Source organism: Neoarius graeffei, chromosome 11, assembly GCF_027579695.1.
Source record: "Neoarius graeffei isolate fNeoGra1 chromosome 11, fNeoGra1.pri, whole genome shotgun sequence".
Classification (NCBI taxonomy): Eukaryota; Metazoa; Chordata; class Actinopteri; order Siluriformes; family Ariidae; genus Neoarius; species Neoarius graeffei.
The window spans coordinates 73023169-73039734 of record NC_083579.1 but is presented as its reverse complement, the minus strand read 5'-3'; the positions used below and the strand labels follow the sequence as shown (position 1 = coordinate 73039734).

At 42.7% G+C, this 16566-nt stretch overlaps 1 protein-coding gene across 1 annotated transcript in view; it reads right to left on the bottom strand.

The window, feature by feature from the left end:
* LOC132894622 (AT-rich interactive domain-containing protein 1B-like) overlaps positions 1-16566 on the bottom strand; it is a 657256-nt gene that overhangs the window by 244318 nt on the left and 396372 nt on the right. The window contains exon 5 of the mRNA XM_060934699.1: positions 14623-14863. Within this exon, the coding sequence (XP_060790682.1) occupies positions 14623-14863 (241 nt within the window). The remainder of the gene's footprint in view (positions 1-14622; positions 14864-16566) is intronic.

Sequence of the window (16566 nt, the reverse complement as noted above, 5' to 3'; positions counted from 1 at the left end):
GGCCGAGAACTTTTTGAAGTACCCTCGTATCTCCTTTTTCTTTCACTTGAAGTTAATCAGAGAAAAAGAATGCAGTTTTTACAGCTCTCTGTACTGAAAACTTTCCTGTGGTGGAAAACCCAATGGAAGAGATTTACCTCTGACTGTTAAAAGCACATTTGACTTCATTACAAAGTTACTCGGGCGGCACGGTGGTGTAGTGGTTAGCGCTGTCGCCTCACAGCAAGAAGGTCCTGGGTTCGAGCCCCGGGGCCGGCGAGGGCCTTTCTGTGTGGAGTTTGCATGTTCTCCCCGTGTCCGTGTGGGTTTCCTCCGGGTGCTCCGGTTTCCCCCACAGTCCAAAGACATGCAGGTTAGGTTAACTGGTGACTCTAAATTGAGCGTAGGTGTGAATGTGAGTGTGAATGGTTGTCTGTGTCTATGTGTCAGCCCTGTGATGACCTGGCGACTTGTCCAGGGTGTACCCCGCCTTTCGCCCATAGTCAGCTGGGATAGGCTCCAGCTTGCCTGCGACCCTGTAGAACAGGATAAAGCGGCTAGAGATGATGAGATGAGACAAAGTTACTTGGGACTCCTCCATTAATGCAAAGTTGTTTTTTACCTCACCTGCGATGGACTAAGCGGGGCGAGGTATTGTAATCAGTTTGTTTGTTTATTTGTTTGTGTGTGTATCTGATTGATTGGCTTCAAATTTTCAGAGTAGGTGAGCAATGGTCCGTAGATTACCAGATTAAATTTTGGGGGTAATCGGGTCAAGGTGAATGTCAAGGTCACTGGAAAGATCAACCTTTTGGTCAAAATAACATTTTCCCTTATAACTCAAAAACGGTTGCCAATAGACAGACGTTTATTACTATTAGCATATAGGAACTCTGATATGGCCTTTCATTTGGCACCATGATCTTTGACCTTGAGTGACCTTGAAAGGTCAAACTCAAGGTCACGGATTTTCAGACGGCTGTAATTTGAAAACGGTTGATGGCGGACAGATATTTACCATTATCAACTTATAGGAAGTGCCACATGGGCTTTGATTTGGCACCATGACCTTTGACCTTGAGTGACCTTGGACGGTCAACCTGAAGGTCATGGGTTTTCAAATGGCTATAACTTTAAAATGGTTCATGATAGCCAGGTGTTTACCATTATCAACGTGTAAGAAGTGCCATAAGGGCTTTCAGTTGCCGCCATGACCTTTGACCTTGAATGATTTTGATATGTCAAACTCAATTGTCATGGATTTTCATAGGACTATAACCTGACAGCTGATGATTGAGAAATATCACCATTATCAGCATATAGGTATAAAATAAATGCGGCCGGGCGAGGGTTGTTTTGCCTGGCAACGCTTGTTCAGGATGATGTTTACCTCACACATGCAGTATGTTCATTAAGCAGATGGTTAAAACACTACGTTTCACTAAGTAACTTTTTTTTTTCCCCAGAAAATTCCTGACCAAGTAATTTTCTCCCATCCTGTCATCAAAAAAAAAGACATGTAGGTGCAAATAATTATGATTTACTTTCATAAGCATTTAAAAAGTGCAGTCATTTTAAGTATCCCAACAGTAGGAGCTATGAAGGGTTAAAAAAACCCCAAAACAACACCAACCATGGTTCATAGATTCAGAGATAATATGCATGCTTAAATTCAGTATAATATTAAATATTCTTCCTGAGGATTGCCGAGGCAATGCGAGGCCTTTGAATCGTGCCTCTTCAGCTTTGAAGTGTTTTAAGAGGTTGAAATGCAAGATTCATGGTGCAGTTCAAAGACATGCAGGAGTACCCATGGCCATATTTCCTCTGTTGGAGCTGGACAATTTTAATCTCATCCGTGTGTCCATTTCAGGACAGCAATTTCTATCTCACAGAAAATAAAGAGCCTTTAAATGAAGATGAAAAACAGAGAGAAGGAGAGCAGAAATATGTTGGTACAAATATGATGGTCAGAATCTGATAGTCCGGAGGTAAAGCAGGTGGTCAGTCTCAGATCTCAGATCTAGAGAACTCAAAAGCAATGTAGAGATGAGATAAAGCATATGTCCAAACACACACCCCTAGACACACATGTGCGATCAGGCCAAGTAATCTGAATGCTGCCCAATCCTTAGGGTAACCCATAAACACAGTGTAGCAATAATGGCATCTTAGATCCCAATGAGCAAGAGTAAATGATTTTCCAACCTGGGGTTAATACGAGTTAACTCAGCATGTCGGGGGATGCAAAACTGTATGGTAGTGTGCAAGCTGTGCTCCCATGGACCTCATTACTGGCGAGCCAAACAAGACCAAGGTAAGTAAAGTGGAAAGTGCAGTTTAAGCGAAAAGAGCCCAGGCACATCGCTGTGGAAAAGAAATGCCACTTGGGCATAGCGTGCTGTTCCATTAGAGGAAAAAAAAATAGTACTCACTTTGGAGCCTATGCAGGTAGTTGTGAATGCTTTGACTTTGGAAGGCTAAAACCAAGCAGGGTGTAATACAGAGTGCTAAAGGTGTGATTGTATGAAATGATGGGACTGTCTATTGGAAATTATTGAAATGGTTGATAAATAGGGTGAAAGACAGCACAGGAAGAAAGACTTTGGACTCAGTGGGTGGGAGGCCCAAATGGACAGCATATTGAAGAATGACTCATGACAATCATAGTTATTTGTGTGCAGAACACTGCAAAAAATGATCTCTTGTTGAGAGAAAATATCTTTAATATGGGTGAATTTATCTATTATTTCTTATTAGAAGTTTACTAGAGCTCAAATATAAGATTATTTAGCTTACTTTGAGACGCTTTTACTAATTTCAAGCCTTAAATTTTCTTATTCTATTGGCAGATAATTTTGCTCATTTTAAGCATTCAATTCTAGAAAGAAGCAAAATTATCTGCCAACAGAATAAGAAAATTTAAGGCTTGAAATTAGTAAAAGCGTCTCAAAGTAAGCTAAATAATCTTATATTTGAGTTCTAGTAGGGCGGCACGGTGGTGTAGTGGTTAGCGCTGTCGGCTCACAGCAAGAAGGTCCTGGGTTCGAGCCCCGGGGCTGGCGAGGGCCTTTCTGTGCGGAGTTTGCATGTTCTCCCCGTGTCCGCATGGGTTTCCTCCGGGTGCTCCGGTTTCCCCCACAGTCCAAAGACATGCAGGTTAGGTTAACTGGTGACTCTAAATTGAGCGTAGGTGTGAATGTGAGTGTGAATGGTTGTCTGTGTCTATGTGTCAGCCCTGTGATGACCTGGCGACTTGTCCAGGGTGTACCCCGCCTTTCGCCCGTAGTCAGCTGGGATAGGCTCCAGCTTGCCTGCGACCCTGCAGAAGGATAAAGCGGCTAGAGATAATGAGATGAGATGAGTTCTAGTAAACTTCTAATCAGAAATAATAGATAAATTCACCCATATTAAAGATATTTTCTCTCAACAAGAGATCATTTTTTGCAGTGAAGAAGGTAGACAGCATTACAGGAATTTATCCAGTGTGACACACAACATACCCAGAGCACGTGCGTTACTTAAGGACACTACAACCATTCCTGCTGGTCTAGGGAATCAAACCAGCAACCTTCTGGTCCCGAAGCTGCTTCTCTAACCGTTAGGCCATGGCTTCTGAATAGGTTTAGCTGTACTGTGGTGGCATATTTCCAGCAGTTTGAAAAGATTCATTGGCTGGCTTCATGTTTCTCAGTGGAAGCATATTAGATTTTACCCTCCCTAATTAGTGACTGTCATGTGATAGGGGAAAACTAGCTATTGGGCGGGATGGAAACTGGCAAATGTCCAAATTTTGAGAAAACTTGTGTAATAACTCTGAGGAAGCACTGCTAAACTTTTTTTTTAATGTATAAACTGGTGTTTGGACAAGGTTATCTTTCTAAATATGAAGATCTCTCCAGGATAGTAAAATAGTACGGGGCAGTAAAATGCCCTGGTGGTCCGTTACTGCCTTACCTCTCAATTTTCAGCCTGGCTCCCTTTACCATAATACACTCAATTCACCAAGCTCAGCTGATAACAACACTAACCCAACCTGCTAGCTGTATGCCAGAGGCCAGAAAGCTGATGGAGGCAAAACGCCGCACTCACTTAGACTCTCGCATACTGACCTTTGTGTGTTCCAAATCCCTGGAAGCACTTCAAGTAAGAAGCAGATAAACAGCTTACTCTGAAAGTGCCCTCATAAGCATGCCTAAATCACATCTTTAAAGGAAAATAAGAAAGAAGGACAGGCAGACAGCAGGAGAGTGTGAAGGGGGGGGTGTCTACAGTCATGTTAAATGGACCTTGATGGACCTTGGAGAAGAGGAATAAAAGTGAAGAGGGCCGGGCGTTTTTGGTTTTCAATGGCAGCTCAAGTGCACGGCTTTCATTAGAGGCTGCCAGCTTTAGTCGCTGCCAGCTAGAGGTGTTCTAACGTGACTGCATCCACTCCAAGCACAATGGATATGCCGCAGTGCACACGTGTATACACAATACACCGTTCTATATTCAAATTCAAAGAACGAATATAGGCTTGGAAAAAAAAAAAAATCCAAAATGGTAAAGTAGTTCCGAAATCTGTTCCAGTGTTAAGAAAACGACTTTTGTTTCTTTTCTGTCTCTTCCATTACACATTTGGTTGCTGTACACATATCTTTGGAGCATGTTTATCTTTCAAAGAATCTCTGGATAAAAGTGACGAGTGGTCATTTCTAAGAGGAAGTGGCACCGTGAAGGACAGGTTAATGAGCATGAGACAGAAGGTCAATGCTAACGCCTAATTAGCATCAGTTAAGCTCCAAGCATTGAAATTTCTTCACTTAGAGAATGGATTAGAAGTGTTCTTCTGCATGGAATCAGCACTCTCCACTGTCTGCACACATAGATGCACATTACTGCAGATACAGACAGAAATCCAATGGAGTTTTATCTCTTTTAACACCTTACATGGTCAGCATTAGTCGCGTTGTTTAATTATTGGTTTATCCCTACAGTGGAAAAAACTTGTATTTGTATCGGTGGGATGACGCAGGCCATGAAATTCAGATTGGTGTTCATGCAATACCACGTACAAATACGACAAAAGAACAAGCACAGATTTGGTTACTGCATACATGTCAACCTATACGGAATGTCCGTATTTTATACGGATTTGATTCAATAAACGTAGTATACGGGCGTATAAATAAAGTTATACGGATTCTTTAAAAAAACTTCAATATTTATTTAGAGCTATAATCAATTCCCACGATGATAAAAGAGCGCATAACATTTACAAACGTACTGTACACCACAGACAGCCAGTAAAGAGTCTTATGAAATCGCGCATTATCTTGTGGTAGCGAGACTTCGTTCCACTTTTGATCATGCGCACACCGCATTGCGAGAATCCCGCCAACCAGGAAGTCATAGACATATAAACATAGACGCCGCCTTCTGCGTAGAATCATACGTCATCCTCACCGCCATATTGGATGTGGCAAAGTGGAGATTCTTCAACCGTCTCTGGTATAGCGTCTAGACAGTAGCCGAGAATAAAGATGCCTCATTCATGTGCTGTGTTTAACTGTACCAACAGGTTTACCGTCCAAACGAGATCACATGGGATTACCTTTCACAGGTGAGACTGGAAAAATACTTTTCGTTGTATTTGGTCATTATAACGTAATTTTACGAACAGATTTTCCTGACTTTGTGGCTAATATGAAGTCTCGTGCATAATAGCCGCTCGGTGAAACCTGTCTCCAAACAACGAAGTATTTCCTTCGTAACTACGCTGATAACACTTTGTGTTTTTGTCAAACATTGGAGCTTTGTATTCATTCTGAAGGTTTATTGTTATTAATATTGAATAAAAAGTAACTGGGATATATCATTGTTAATTATCATTCAAATTTTAGGTAAATTATTTTAATTTGCATCTTATACGGATTTTATAAGGGAAATACGGATTTTGGAGGTTGGTTATACAGGTTTGATTGACCAAAGGTTGACATGTATGTTACTGTCATTTCAAACAATCAGCAATTGAGAAATGATTGAATCTTAGGAAAGATGTTGTCAACCATTTTGGTGGAAGTCAGCATAAAATGGACAAATACAGCCTCTCTCTGGTGTCTCCTTGAAGGCGATGGGAAAAATAAATAAATAAATTTGTAGACTAAAACTTGGCTTTCGGGTGGTGTAGTGGTTAGCAGTGTTGCCTCACAGCAAGAAGGTTCTGGGTTCGTGGCCAATGGAGGGGGGCTTTTCTTTATGAAGTTTGCATGTTCTCCCCATGTCTGTGTGGGTTTCTTCCAGATGCTCTGGTTTCCCCCAAAGACATGCAGGTTAGGTTAACCGGTGCATTACATGCTGATGCTTTTTTTTTTAATGCCTAAAAGTTGCATTTATGAAAGCATCCTAAATGAGAAACTCTAGAAGAAGAAGCCTTTATTTGTCACATGCACACTCAAACACAGTGAAATTTGTCCTCTGCATTTAACCCATCTGAAGCAGTGAACGCAAGTGAGCAATGAGCATGGACACATACCCAGAGCAGTGGGCAGCTATGCTACAGCACCCGGGGGTTAGATGCCTTGCTCAAGGGCACTTCAGGCCAAGGCCACCCCCATGTTAACCTAACCACATGTCTTTGGACTGTGGGGGAAACTGGAGCGCTCGGAGGAAACCCACCCCCTGTTGGAAATGACTGATAAATAGGATGAAAGGGAGCACAGGAAGAAAGACTTTGGACTCAGTGGGTAGGATGTTCTAATGGACAGCATATTTAAGAATGACTCATGACAATCATGGCACTTATGTATGCAGAAGAAGGTAGACAGCATTACATTACAGGCATTTAGCAGATGCTCTTATCCAGAGCAACATACAACATACCCAGAGCAGCCTGGGGTTAGGTGCCTTACTCAAGTGCACTTCAGCCATTCCTGCTGGTCCAAGGAATCAAACCAGCAACCTTTTGGTTCCAAAGCTGCTTCTCTAACCATTAGGCCATGGCTTATAAGTGCGTTTAGCCGCATCGTGATGGTGCATTACCAGGAATTTGAAAAGATTCATTGGTTGGCTTATGCACAAGGAGAACATGCAAACTCCACACAGAAAGGCCCCTGCCGGCCACCGGGATCAAAACCAGAACCTTCTTGCTGTGAGGTGACAGTGCTAACTACTACACCACCGTGCCACCCTAAATTAACAGGCAACAAGATGAACAAGTATGTAGAGAAGCTTGTTGTTCTCGTTGTTGGTGGTCCAGACTTCTCAGTTTACAGAGCCTGGGGTGCTACAAAGACTGGAGTTTCTCCTTTGAGCAGATTTTACGGTATTGATAGCTGCCAAAAGTGAGGAGAACTTTGCCAAATATTACAAAAAGTGCTGTGATTCCACCTTCAACGCAGAACAAGTTCCACAAAGAAAGGCCTATTAAGGCTCATTTGTAATAGTGCAGTGTGAGAGGTGCTCATGAATGTCACAGCAGCTTTTGCCTCCCTGAGCAGGTTTGGGGTGACGGATGGATTCTCATTTTACCCTCTACTCCTGTCAGCATGGTGTGTGTATGATTCTGCCACTAATGCAACTCATGGTCCCAAAGCCAGAAACTGTGCCGGCTTTCTCAATTGCTTTAGAAACATTTGGACTGAGCAATGTGATTTCTGCCCGACTGTCACAAATCTGGCACGACAGGAAAAATCAATTTGCCTGGCTCTTCGCGGCTTGAGGAGAATCCGAGTCGGGATAATGCTCCGGCATATTGTATTTGCTTCACTGAGACCGAAAATCATCCAAGCCCTTCATATCTTCAGCTCAAACAAAGGACAGAGATGAGTAGTTAAGTTTTCTTTGTAATATCTCACATGGAAACTAAAATACAGTTAGAGAATCTAATAACAGTGTCACTCTCGAACAAAATCACGAAACAGTCTGGATGACTGGAAGGAAAGGTCAGAGGTCAACAGAGTCGGAGCGCAGGTAGGGAAGTTTGAAGGTGCTGGTAATAATCCACTGTGAGTTGGAGAGAATGACAGGTGTCCCGTGGGACTGTCTGTCGCGGAGCCACCTCAGTGGACGAGGCAGTGCTGACAGGCTGTGGAAAGGGGCAGGGAAGTGTAGTGGCTGTCACAGTCGAACAGGCTGAAGACTAAAGCGAGAAATTCCTACTGCACCACTCTTATTCACACTCGCCTCACTTCACTGCACAGCCTGGTGGACTTTCATCAACTTGAGCGTGACAGTATCATTAGGGATATTATTAAAGGTGCAGTCTGTATTTTAAAAACATATATATCGGGATCTGTTCTAATCATGTAAGTTCCAAAGATAAATGCCAGATTTTTGTAGATTCTTCTCATGTAAATTTTTTTTTTTTTTGGTAATTATTAGCTTTTGACCTGTGAAAAGTGTTCACATCCTTGTTGTCTAATTAGCAACTGGGAATACTACAATTTCTGAAAGTATGTTCAACAAACTTAATATTAAACAACCGTTAGTGAAACATAAGCAGCAGCTTTCTCAGTTAAACTATTTAAGAGTACAATGGAAGGAATTAGGGGGCGGCATGGTGGTGTAGTGGTTAGCGCTGTCACCTCACAGCAAGAAGGTCCTGGGTTCGAGCCCCGTGGCCGGCGAGGGCCTTTCTGTGCGGAGTTTGCATGTTCTCCCCGTGTCCGCGTGGGTTTCCTCCGGGTGCTCCGGTTTCCCCCACAGTCCAAAGACATGCAGGTTAGGTTAACTGGTGACTCTAAATTGACCGTAGGTGTGAATGTGAGTGTGAATGGTTGTCTGTGTCTCTGTGTCAGCCCTGTGATGACCTGGCGACTTGTCCAGGGTGTACCCCGCCTTTCGCCCATAGTCAGCTGGGATAGGCTCCAGCTTGCCTGCGACCCTGTAGAAGGATAAAGCGGCTAGAGATAATGAGATGAGAGATGAGATGGAAGGAATTAACTCTGCACATGTTAATCAAAGATTCTATCATTATCTAGTATTGGCTGAATAATACGCTGTGTCTAACTGACAAACATTAAGATATTGTGTGTACTGAGTAGAATTTGAGTGTTGATCTCACAATTTACAAAAAGTCCAACCTGGAAAGAATTCACTATGAGTTATGCTTTAACAGGAAACTCACAAGGCGTATGTAGCAGTATTGACAACTTAGAGAGTAGCAGAAAATCTACTATCTTTTCCAGCAGATGTTCGCAACCATTTCACTCAATACATCTTTACAGCTCACATCACAGCTGCTGGTAATAGGAGTTGAGAAAGCAGGGTTGCGCGACTCACCACCAGTGTGGAAAGCCTGAATGAGTCGTGCTTGCGAGTATCTATATTCCCAGTGACCAATTACTGATCACCATTTTTCCCAAAGACCAATCACTGATCACCATTTTTCCAAACAGCCAATCACTGATCACTATTGTTCCCAATGACCGATCATTGATTGCCATTGTTCTCAAAGACCAACCACTGATCATCATTGTTCCCAATGACCGATCACTGATTGCCACTGTTCTCAAAGACCGATCACTGATCACAATTGTTCCCAAAGGCCAATCACTGATCACCATTGCTCCCAAGAACCAATCAATGATCACCATCGTTCCCAACAGCCCATCATTGTTCACCATTATTCCCAATGACCAATCAATGATCACCATCATTCCCAAAGACCATCCAATGATCACCACTGTTCCCAAAGACCAATCACTGATCACCATTGTTTCAAACAGCCAATCACTATTCACCATTGTTCTCAAAGACCAATCACTGATTACCATTGTTTCAGCCAATCACTATTCACCATCGTTCTCAAAGACCAATCACTGATCACCATTGTTTCAGCCAATCACTATTCACCATCGTTCTCAAAGACCAATCACTGATCACCATTGTTCCTAAGGACCAATCAATAATCAGCATTGTTCCCAATGACCAGTCACTGTTCACTACACTGTTTACACTTTTTACATATCTGCCATATTTATACTTACACTGAAAATTCTGCTCATACTGCCATATTTATTTATTTATATTTGTAATTATCAGTACAAATAACTGGAGGGGCGGCACGGTGGTGTAGTGGTTAGCGCTGTCGCCTCACAGCAAGAAGGTCCTGGGTTTGAGCCCCGTGGCCGGCGAGGGCCTTTCTGTGGCACGGCAACTCCCCGTGTCCGCGTGGGTTTCCTCCGGGTGCTCCGGTTTCCCCCACAGTCCAAAGACATGCAGGTTAGGTTAACTGGTGACTCTAAATTGACCGTAGGTGTGAATGTGAGTGTGAATGGTTGTCTGTGTCTATGTGTCAGCCCTGTGATGACCTGGCGACTTGTCCAGGGTGTACCCTGCCTTTCGCCCGTAGTCAGCTGGGATAGGCTCCAGCTTGCCTGCGACCCTGTAGAAGGATAAAGCGGCTAGAGATAATGAGATGAGATGAAATAACTGGAGTCATGTCCAGGAAGAAGAAGAATGAGAGGTCAATTTTTCATTGCAATTGTAATTCACATCAGAGACAGCAGAGGGCTCTAACAAGGGATTTTTTTTTTTCTTTAAAAAAGAACCCCCAGTGTGAACTCTGATTCATGAACTCACAGCCTTCCAATGATTTATCAACAACCAGTGAGTTTTAATGAAATGGACACGGATGCACTATTCAAATGATAATCCTCACTGAACCAAACGTGTCGTTTAAATATAAGCGCTACAGTGCAATAATCGGACTCCTTACCAAGTTTATTATAAGATTACCGTATCTAATGCGTTTCATATTCATTTTGGTTTATCAATCATGACTCACAACATGTTGTGACACCGTGCTTCTCCCTGTCCTGTATACAGACATACCTGAAAAATATATCGTCACCTGTCAATCCTGTTTGCTCCAGATTTTTCCCTTGTCGTACTGCATCTATATTTCACTGAAGGTTTCATCTCCATACAATGCCTGCTGTTCATGTCAGAAGACACTGTCTGCTTTTCATTAGCGTCAATCACGGGCCACGTACGCGGCATCTGCCATTCACGCGCAGGCTTCAGGAGCTCACTCATGCATTGGTCCCGCCTTGACAGAATGATTGACAGGCCGCATTGGTCAAACTCCATCAGGGAGGCTGAGGCAGCAGACAAGCCTGCGTCTGGTATTTAAGTGTCACCCGCCCATGTCCTACGCCTGACGAAAATTCATTAAGTTCGCAATTTCAGCATTCGCTCACCTATTCCGTCGAGAGTAAAGATGTAGACAATGCCTGCGAATCTGGGCTTTTTATATAATCACATATCTGTTTTAAATAAAGAGCAACATATGGCCATTGTCAACTAGCAGTGACAACTCCGCCAGGATTTCCCTTAAGAACACATGAAGGAACAAATCCTAACAAACATAAATGACATAACGAGCACAGCCGTTAGAAAACGATAAACACAGCCCTGCTCCCAGATCATTTCAAGTTTAATTCCTTCGACAAGATCTCCTTGTATCAAAAAAGCTCCGTGGAAGAAGTGTCCATCAAGGCAAAACCTTACAACAATCGATATCACAATCAATCCCATTACTCATAGTCTTACAAATATTCTTTCAGTGGACCTTATTTAAAAATTTGAATTGACTTACAGTATGCAAATGAGGCTTAAGCTAATTAAATATGCATCTTTCTTATGTTATAAAACAAAATGCTCATCTACGGATGGCGTTAGAATTAAAATGTGAATCATATTTGACAGTCAACACACTGTGAAAAGCCTTTTACAGAAGTGTTTGTCGGAATATCATTTCGACAGTCCACAATTATCGACACCTTTTCAGATTTACCAATAAAAAACTATTTTACAAAGCTGAGTTTCAGTTACAACAGTTATTATTGGTTAATTAATCAACCGGAAGACCCGCCCTCACCCTTTGATCTTGTCGTCTGAAGACGCAGCTCGTTACCTGAGATGGAATTTTTTTCAGCATGACCAGCAATCTGAGGAAAACCCGGACGTTATCATCGCAGGTAATCGTGGTGGAAAGATCATGGACATGTTTTTACTGATCAAATTCACCGATACTTCATGATCTCCTTGTCGAAACCTACTTTGTTTCTTGGTCTTTCATTTGACAGCCGCCATTTTGTATCTAAACGCGCGTTTGAGAAGTCACGTGAGGTGTCGATAATAGTGATCACTTTCACCGGTGTCCACCATTATCGACACCCTGTGGAATTAAATGACATTTACAACTGTTATGAATCGATCTTTGTGTAACATTGCTGAAGTAGATGAAGTACTTTAAAAAAATAAAAGTGCTGTGATTTATAATAATTTTTTTTTCTGATTCGTAACAGAACGGAATGTTTATAGAGTATTTGGAATCCTGTTGCAATAAATAGAATTAGACCAGAATTAAATTCTGAGCATATAAAACAATTACATGCTTGAAATATTCAGATTTTTCTATTCCATTCAGAAAAAAAAAATTTTTTGCAGTTTGCTGTAAATATCTACCACATATTACAATATCCGGAGACATTTTATATTTTGGTTCGAGGAATGACATGTGACCTTTGACCTGGATTTCCATGTGGTTACAGTGTCGATTCCCTGTTGATATTTATTGTTAAACTACAAAACTAGAAATTAATACAAACAACAACGAATGATTAACAAAATGTGATCTACAAAAATACTTAAGGCCCGGTCACACAGCGCTTTACGGCTTTATCACGGCCAAAACCCGTCAAAAAGTGCTCTCCCGTGAAGCAGACGATGTTGTTCATGTTGATGTCGAAGTTAAGACGTGTTACAGTCGATATACAGACGTGACAGGACGCAGGGGAAAATCGGAACGGCGTCGGACGCGGCAAAAAGTTTTGGACTGCTCAAAACTTTAGACCGCGGACAACCACGGCCGGCACACGTGGTAAAGACGTGCAACACACATGAAAAACACGTGATAATCAGTGTCCCGGCCGTTATTAAAACTTGGGGAGACGTGGTAAGACGCGAAAGTTTGGCGGTCTATCACGGGCAGAGCACGGTCATCGGACGGGTGTTACGCGTTGGTATCACGGGATATAGCGTGTGTTTAGCGGCTTATCACTGACAAATGGATTTTTCCGCGTACATAGCACTGTCTAAGCCCGTTAAACGACATCTCAAACAAGTTCTAAATTCGATTGATCACTGTCTAATCACTTCTGCATCACTTCTGATTTGCGGCATGTATAAATACCGTAATTTTCTGAGACCTCGGCACTTGCAGTCTAGATGTCAAGGGGTGAACATGAACCCTCAACGCTGTGATGTCCTCATCTTAATGCTCCAGCACCAACAGAACCAACTGATACAGGCTCAACATATCCTTGCTGAGAGAAGAAGGAGGAGGAGGAGGAGGGTGGTACGGAACATCTGGGTGCGTGGCTGGACTTGGTTAGCTGTGCTTAGGCAGTGCTGCAGCAGTGAAACAGCCGCCGACGGCCATACCCCGTACAAAGCACGGCAAAGCCAAAATTGACCAAAAATTAGCACTTACGACCACGTCCACCAGATTTTTGTATCTTTTTGTACGTGATATAGACGCGGAGTGCTGTGTGACCGCCCCTTTAGAAAGCGGGTAGAAAGTGGAACAAAAAGATTTTCTGACGCAGGTTAAACATTATCAGTTCATTTCTTTACAAACATTAGAATTACTTCCTCATTTACGTAAACACCGACATCCATATATTTATATAAAAGATATTTTGTACTAAATATAAGTCTATGTCAAACAAATTTTAAATAAAAACTTTGTTTTGATAACTTAATACCACATACAGAGTATTTTTTTTAAAATAAATAATCATCTGGATGTCGATAATTGTGGAACGGTGTCAATAACTGTGGACAAAGGTGTCGATAATTGTGGAACTGTGTCACGTGATCTGATAAGTTAAGTAATCGGTAATCAACTCATTTTTTTCCAGTGGAGGTCTGAGTAATTATTCATGCACAATTTACATGTTAAAAGTCTTTTCTACTTTTGCAACGGCCAAAAGATCGTTAAGGTGTCGATAATTGTAGCCGCCGCTCTAGTTATCGTTTAATTGTTTAATTTAAGTACAAAACATTTACTGTTAGTTATTTTTCAGTAAAAATAAAATCTTAACTCAGCAAAAGGAATGCATGTGTAGAATTTCAAGAATACAGGTCATTTAGAAAGTGAGATTTTAAGTTTGAAACAAAGAGGAAAACGGGTTTTGAGAAAGATGAGTGTAAAAAATAAACATGATTTCATGTATTTCAACATTCAAGTCACATCGAGTCAATTTCACTTGGATAGTGCTTTTAAATTTTTTGAGTATTTTGAAGACAACGCCACAGTTCTTCTCGAGTCTGTTGCACTTTCTTAAATGACACACGAACATTTGTCTTTAGCATAATTTTTGTTGGCAAAGTAATCTTTAGAAATATTTTGAAATACTGACTCAATAATGCAGTTATAAAAGAAACCTCTGTAGAAAATCTGTACAAAAAATAGTTTGCATAAGGCTTTTGCGCAGTACTGTGGCTATAAAAAAAAAAGGCAACTCACACATTTTCACTTATAGGTATCTACAGTGACCACAGCTGTATTCTGAATTACTCAAAACTCCAAGTCAATAGCAAAGCCACCAAAATGTAACAAAGGTGAAAGCGGAAGTGATGTGAGCTTACCTGGGCCGTTGGTAGGGGAGATCTGGTTGGAGCCGGCAGGACTCAGGGAGGCTACGGGTGGAGGTGGAGGTGAGGATCCAGGGCGCATGCTGGAGACACGAGGAGAGGTGTGTGGTGAAAACGGAGACTGAGTCTGGTTACTCTGGTCTCCCTGACTGTTGGAGGGACCAGAGACACTGATAGCTGAGTTCAGAGGAGCCTCGGTTCCCATGGGCAAGTCATCAATGGAGCCTGACAGGTCCTGGAGGAGCATAAATGAAGAAGAAGGAGAAGAAAAAAAGATAAATCAAAATCCATCCATCCATTATCCATAACCACTTATCCTGTGCAGGGTCGTGGGCAAGCTGGAGCCTATCCCAGCTGACTATGGGCGAGAGGCGGGGTACACCCTGGACAAGTCGCCAGGTCATCACAGGGCTGACACATGGAGACAAACAATAATTCACACTCACATTCACACCTACGGTCAATTTCGAGCCACCAATTAGCCTAACCTGCATGTCTTTGGACTGTGGGGGAAACCGGAGCACCCGGAGGAAACCCACGCAGACACAGGGAGAACATGCAAACTCCACACAGAAAGGCCTCCGTCAGCCACTGGGCTCAAACCCAGAACCTTCTTGCTGTGAGGCAACAGTGCTAACCACTACACCACCGTGCCACCCAAAATCAAAATGTGAATGATATTTCATGACTGGTACTGAAAGTTGGTTCCAGAAAAGTTGATGCGATGAGGATACCTAATTGCTCCATCAAGGTGTTTGATTATATGTTACTAAAATACCAAAACAACTGCTCATCACCAAAACAACACTGTTTTTTGTGTAATCGCTATCATTTTGGGGATTGAATAGAGGACTGTCAGTTTAAGTGGAATCAGTTAGGTACATAATAATCAGTGTCTAGTTTGTTAGTTACGTGCAGCAAAGCCTGAAGTTCCATCCCAAATATGGGATTGGTTAGGTTAGACCACCTTTTCTAGGCCCAGCTCCATGTGGAGCAAGCAGTGCTGTCCTTGAAGAAGACTGCTTGGTCGCTCAGGGTGCTGCTGAATGATGCTGTCGTCTCCGGAGTCAACATCAGACGACCCATACGCCTGAACCACGTGCATGCAAGATTGGAACTGCAGCTTCCAGTGTCACCTTACACCTACTGTATTTGCCCCTTTCCCATCGCTACAGGGTTTGTGAATGGTTGGTATTGGGGAGCTGGCCGGAGACGTCGGTGTGTCCTTCAAGCCTGCACATTGGAGTTTTAAGGTGGAGTGCAGTGTGCGCAGTACTGGCTTCACCCTTTACACCCGGGGTTCATGTGCCATGACCCAGCATGCTGAGATGGTGACAGTGAGGTCCTCGGGTCATAGGTTTTACATCAGACTGTCCTTGTCCTAGCCTCTGGCATAAAAAACCTACTCTGGAGTCACAGGGGTTTGACCCAGTTATACCGCTGGGTACTCGGTCGCACCCATAGCAATTTTAGTGAAAAACAGGGACACCATGTGAAGGTGTCGCCATGGATACAATAATGTAGGAGAGGCCATTTGCAAGGACCCCCTGCCTGGTGAGCCAGACAGAGGCCGCACGGCGATCACTACACCTGGAACGGAGAGGCAATACGCTTACACTTCTCTTTAGTGAAGCGGGACATTGTCGCACCAGACCTCACAACCCCTCTAAATACGCCAATAGCAACATAAAAATCACGATACTGAAACTCTAGGATACCTTCGAAACAAAAAGTAAGAATGAGGTACTGTTCATACACCTTTTCTGGTTCGACACCGACACCCGTCTTTTCCTGGTGTATGCAGAACAGCTGCACAGTTAACCGTTGGCAGACGATTCACAAATGGAAGGTAATATTTGTCAAAGGCGGCAATTACACAAAAAAGGTGTTAGTGGAAGTAAGCGGCAAGCCAGTCCAAATATTCAAGGAGTTGGGTCC